The sequence below is a fragment of the Coffea arabica genome, chromosome 1c, assembly GCF_036785885.1.
Source record: "Coffea arabica cultivar ET-39 chromosome 1c, Coffea Arabica ET-39 HiFi, whole genome shotgun sequence".
NCBI lineage: Eukaryota > Viridiplantae > Streptophyta > Magnoliopsida > Gentianales > Rubiaceae > Coffea > Coffea arabica.
Window position 1 is genome coordinate 50,815,361 of NC_092310.1, and position 6,042 is coordinate 50,821,402.

General features: G+C 34.7%; 1 protein-coding gene across 1 annotated transcript; it reads left to right on the forward strand.

The window, feature by feature from the left end:
* Positions 1 to 3,199: 3,199 nt before the first annotated feature.
* On the forward strand, positions 3,200 to 5,299 carry LOC113742017 (cytochrome P450 94C1-like). Its single transcript, XM_027269697.2, has one exon. It carries the CDS (start codon positions 3,350 to 3,352, stop codon positions 4,874 to 4,876), a length of 1,527 nt encoding a protein of 508 aa, XP_027125498.2. The 5' UTR covers positions 3,200 to 3,349; the 3' UTR covers positions 4,877 to 5,299.
* The last annotated feature ends 743 nt before the right edge of the window (positions 5,300 to 6,042 follow it).

Below are 6,042 nucleotides of genomic sequence, written 5' to 3' on the forward strand. Positions count from 1 at the left end.
TTTTAATTTTATCAAATGCACCTTAAGAGTTAATCCCATCAGAAATCTCATAAAAAAAAAAAAAAATCTCATCAGAAATAAAGAAAAGGTAAGATTTAGACAACGGTTAACTATTTTTGCCTTTTCTAGATCGCAAACCAAATGGCAGGTTTTGACTAGCGTCAATCCCTTCCATGTGTCCCCCTGCATTGTATCAACGAATGATACCCCACAAATTAGTACTGTATAATCTGCTGCACGTCCATGTTTTGACCAAATGCATTATGAAATGGGGGCTGAGACGTTAATCAGTATTTAGATTTGAAGTTCAGTTCTTGACCTGATAAACGTACCTAGATTCTTCGTTTAAGAAACTTTCAATGTTTGAAGTTCTCCGCCAAATGCGAATTTTTCCACAGCATAATTAAGATTCAGCAAAGAGCTAGAAGAAGTCAAAACCGAAAAGTACCGCTTTCTTTGCGTTTGATCAACACATCATTATAATGTGAGACGTGCGCAGTCAATCATTTCACATCCCTACCTTGATAGCATTTGTCGCAAACTTTGATTAATTAGGGCAAACGTAAAAGAGAGTTCCTTTCATATTTACAAACATATTTCTGGGAATTGACAAATTCATCATGGGCATGCACGTTGTCCCCACTTCAAGTTTACATTTTCTTTTTCTAAGTAGTAACATACATGCATAGTTATTAAACTTGCCCCGGAAAGGAACCCGACAGAAGGATCGAATTAATGGATCATTGGTTCAATCAATAAGTTACTGGTTTAACCGATGTGTATTAATTTAATATTTATAAATATAAAGAATAATTTTAATATACATAACTATCTAATAAAATATTTTTAGATAGTAATTATTGTACTTAGAAAGATGTATAATGAATTTATAGATATTAATAGAATATTTAATTTCATTTATCGTACTTTTACATAAATAAATAATATAGTCAAATATAAAATAAAATCGTGTCACCTGTTTTAAAAAAACATACAGCATTATGTTTTCACTATTTTATTTTTAAAATAAAATAATTTTCTAACGACTCAAATATTTTTAGTTTGAAAGTTAAAAGGATTAATTGTTTAATAAAAAAGTAAACAAGTTTTTTAAAAAAAATTTTAGTTATCAAACAAAACTAAACAAGTGGTAAAGTCTTATATATATTTAGATGGAGATCCAATGTATATATACATTTTGTTTCAAAAAATAAAGACCCACAATTGAAAAAAAAAATTAGGATCAATTGGAAAACTCGGCGGATTCCAATTGAACTAACGGGTCAAATGGATTTAATCTGATCTATTTCTTATCTGATCAAACTAAATTTTCCGACTTGACCTAATGGCCAGGTCATCAGATCGACTAATTCAACCATCAGGCCGAGCCGATTTAATTACTTTGCCGACATGAGGACTTGTTCTTCATACCCAAGCGCTTGAGAAGAATTACAAGGAATGCTAAAGCAAAGCGTCATATCCCCATACATGCAAAATTCTGTGGCGTACACAGTATCACTTGATTAAATTAGCAAACATTTTACTAATAAACTTATTTAATATTGGACTGGTAGCGTAAGTTCGAATCTTAACTTCTACAGCTAAAATCGACTGTTAATGTGATAATTAACAAGTTCATTCGTGCATGGTTCTTCCAAGGTACAATTGTTTCAAAGATATTAAAATATAAAATTAAACAGGACTCCACTAAAAAAAATTACTTTAAAAAATTTAAAGCCAAAAACTCAATATAAACATATAATGTTAATGTGAACTTCTCTTTATCAATTTATGGATACGTTATTGCTCCTATTTGCCAAAGATCCTAACTCTGTCACTGAATCACACGACTAGGGCAACAAACGAATCGAGCTGCTCGCGAGCCGCTCGAATCAAGCTCAAGTCGAATTCGAGCTGATTCGAATCGAAATCGAGCTCGAACTCGAGCTCAAAATATTAAGTCCGTTAGCTCGTGAGCCGGCTCGCGAGCTCGAGTATATATATATATATATATATATATAATATTTTTTATTTTTTTATTTTAAGTATATATATTTTTTATTTTTTTATTTTAAGTATATATATTTTTTATTTTAAGTATATATATTTTTTATTTTCTTATTTTAATAGTAAAATTACATATATATTCTTAATATTTTATTATTTATTAAGAAAAAATATTATTTTATTTATTTTTTTAAAAATAAAATAATTATTTTATTTTTTTCGAGCTCGAGCTTTAAATTGCCGGCTCGTCGAGGTCGAGCTCATTTTAATAGTAAAATTACATATATATCCTTAATATTTTATTATAAGAAAAAAATATTATTTTATTTAATTTTTTAAAAATAAAATAATTATTTTATTTTTTTCGAGCTCGAGCTCGGCTCGAATTGATTCAAATCGAGCTCGAGCTTTAAATTGCCGACTCGTCGAGTTCGAGTTCGAGTTCGAGTTTGGTAAAATTTAGTCGAGACTCGACTCGATTAGCTCAAAACTCGACTCGACTCGGATCGTTTGCAGCCCTACTCACAACTAATATTATTGGTGCAACAACTTGGTCTTTAAACTACCATAATAGGATGCTTTGTCAATTTTTTTACTAGAAATTAAACTAATAAGATACTTTATCTGCACAACCAACAGATTATCATCTAAACATATATAAAATATTTCACAATCTTGGCCGACTTGCAAAGTAGAAACAAAATGGAGGATGCAAAACAACAAGAAAGTACCAAATAAAAAATAATTATTTATCATTTTTCAGTTATTTGTAAATGTAAAGAGAATCAGAAATCCAGCGGAGTGACAAAACAAAACAATATGTCAGCGAATATGTTGAAAAAGAGCAGACTACTAATTACTATTATTATACAGATACGTGACATAAAGCACGTGATTGAATTGAATGCCTAAGTCGACAAATCGGCACCCCCCGTTAAAAAACGCTGTTGTGACCCGGGACCCGCTTTTTAAATTCGGCACGCGTTTTTTATGCCAGTTGATCCGTCGAGCTCGTGTTCTTTACTTTTTGACGTGAACTAGTTGACACTTGACAAGGTGCCAGTTGCAGTTCGCAGTAAACTTTTAAACTGGAAAATGTCTGAAATCAACTAACTGTCTCTTGTTGTCTCTTTGACTCCACTCGTAAGCCTACCAATCAAGTTGCCCATCCAACCTACTCTATATATATGTGTGTGTATATATATATATATATGTGAATTGGAAACTGAAAGTTGAAACCATCCCATATATTTCCAGCATCAATCATCTACCTTCTTCTTGCTTATTCATTTTGCTCTCCATCATATATCTTCTCGTCTTTCTAATATTATTTTGGTCATATATGGCTTCTGTTGAATATACCTTTTGGTTGCAAGTTCTGCAAAAAGGGTTTGGATTCTTGTTCTTCGGTTTCACAATCTTGTTTTCATTTTTATCAGTTTTGGTCTATATCTTGAGATTGAAGCCATGGTGTAGCTGTGATTCGTGTAGAAGTTATCTGACTTCGAGCTGGTCGCATGAGTTTAACAATCTTTGCGATTGGTATTCTCATCTTCTGCAGAAAAGCCCAACTGGGACAATTCATGTTCATGTTCTTAGCAACATCATCACTGCCAATCCCAAGAATGTTGAGTATATTATCAAGACACGGTTTGAGAATTTCCCAAAAGGAAAACCTTTCTCTGCTCTTTTGGGTGATCTTTTGGGCCGTGGAATATTCAATGTTGATGGCGAATCGTGGAAGTTTCAACGCAAAATGGCCAGTTTGGAGCTGGGAAGTGTCTCAACAAGGTCATACGCGTTCCAGGTTGTTGCAAATGAAATCCGGACAAGGCTTGTACCCCTCTTGTCATCAGTTGCAGGTAAAGAAGGCAAAGTTTTGGATTTGCAAGATGTGCTTAGGCGATTCTCCTTCGACACAATCTGCAAATTTTCATTCGGGATGGATCCTTCTTGTCTTGAATTATCCCTCCCGGTTTCGGAATTGGCAAATGCATTTGATCTGGCTACACAATTATCAGCTGCGAGAGCAATCTCAGCTTCCCCCTTGATTTGGAAGCTGAAGAGGTTTCTCAATACAGGAAGCGAGAAGAAGCTCAAAGAAGCCCTTAAATTGGTGAATTCCCTCGCGGAGGGAGTCATCAAACAGAAGAGAAACATGGGTTTTTCTTCCCAGCAAGACCTCTTATCGAGATTCATGGGCAGCATTGAAGATGACAAGTATCTAAGAGACATCATAGTTAGCTTCCTTTTGGCGGGGCGAGACACGGTTGCTTCTGCCTTGACCTGTTTCTTTTGGTTACTGGCAAAGCATCCAGAGGTTAAACAAGCAATTCTTGACGAATCAAATCATATCATGGGTGAAAATATTTCAGCAGACAACCTCGCGAGCTTCGAGCAAATGCAGAAGATGCATTATTTGCAAGCAGCAATTTACGAGAGCATGAGGCTATATCCACCAGTTCAGTTTGATTCGAAGTACTGTCAAGAAGATGATGTTCTTCCTGATGGTACTTTTGTCAAGAAAGGCACAAAGGTGACTTATCACCCTTATGCAATGGGTAGAATGCAAAGCATTTGGGGTCCTGATTGCCTTGAATTCAAGCCAGAAAGATGGTTGCAAGATGGGAGATTCAAGCCAGAAAGTCCATTCAAGTATCCAGTTTTTCAAGGTGGCCTCAGGGTTTGTTTGGGCAAGGACATGGCCCTGGTGGAGATGAAAAGTATTGCTCTCTCATTAATCAGGCAATTTGATATCCAAGTTAACGCCCCAACAAGTGATACGCCTAGATTCATGCCAGGATTAACAGCCAGTGTTAGAGGTGGACTTCAAGTACAGATTCAAGAAAGAAGAACGAAATCCAGCTAGGCAGACCATCTGGTCCATTTTAGCCTCGTCAAGAAAATGATCGATCTTCAAATTAACGTGCCAACCATTAATCGGCCGAACATCTTGCAACACAAGTATCATATCACCCCCAAAGCAAAATCAAGATCTTTTTTTTTTTTTTGGGGGCATGAGATTTAAGGCGTGAGATTGTCCTTGAAATGGAGATTGAAGGCCAAATTAATGCTCATTCTGGCCTTGAAGAAACCTCTGAATTTCACACCACAAAGACCAGAACGCGAGTTGTAGATTTAGCAGGAGCAGATTTGTAACCAATAGACATGTTGACATGGACTAATATTTTACGTATTATGCAATGGGTACAAAAAGAATATACTAGTATATAATCTGTGCCATTGTGGATCTGGGCATGACTTGATCATTACCTATAAAAGAATATTACAATATTGCGGGTTTCGTATTGGGTGACCTCATAATTCTTGTACACGTCCGAACAATTTATGTGGCACCTGCCTGGGTTGTGTGGTACAAATTTATCGAAGCCTGTCATTTGTTTTTTTTTTTGTTTTTTTTTGTTTTTGGCCTTTTGGCTTTGTCATTTGTTTTTATGGAAATTGTCATCATGTATACATCAAACGAATAATGGTATGAGGACAAATGCCCATTATCTGCTGAACTGAATATAATAAAATTTGGTTGGAAGAATGCCCGCAAATTGTCTATCTATCTGTCAGAGTTGGAAGAATATGATAAAATTTGGGATCATAATTCATGTGGGATGAAGATGCCATGTACTGATCTTGAGATTCTTGAAGATTTTGCTGCAAGGCAACCTTTGTTTATTTGGATTATTTAATTAAACTTTATAGACTTGACTTAATGGTTTGAATTCCATTGGGTGACATTGTACAATGGACTGCCGCCTCCGTTATTTAATTTCTAGAAGTAATTGTTTATATATATATATATATATACTCAATACTGGGTTAATTACATTTATCTCCCCTGAGGTTTGATCATATTATCAATCAATCCCTGTAATTTGTCCAAATAACGGTCTCACCCTTTGAATAATCAAATATTTAACAAAAACCCCCTTAATGTCGAAAATGCCCTTATTGAGGCCATGTTACATTAAAAAAAGAACATATTTTTATTCTATTAATCCTGAAGCAATCCAAAAAAAT

Coding starts and splice junctions, on each gene's coding strand:
- LOC113742017 (XM_027269697.2), top strand. CDS start 3,350: ATGGCTTCTGTTGAATATACCTTTTGGTTGCAAGTTCTGCAAAAAGGG.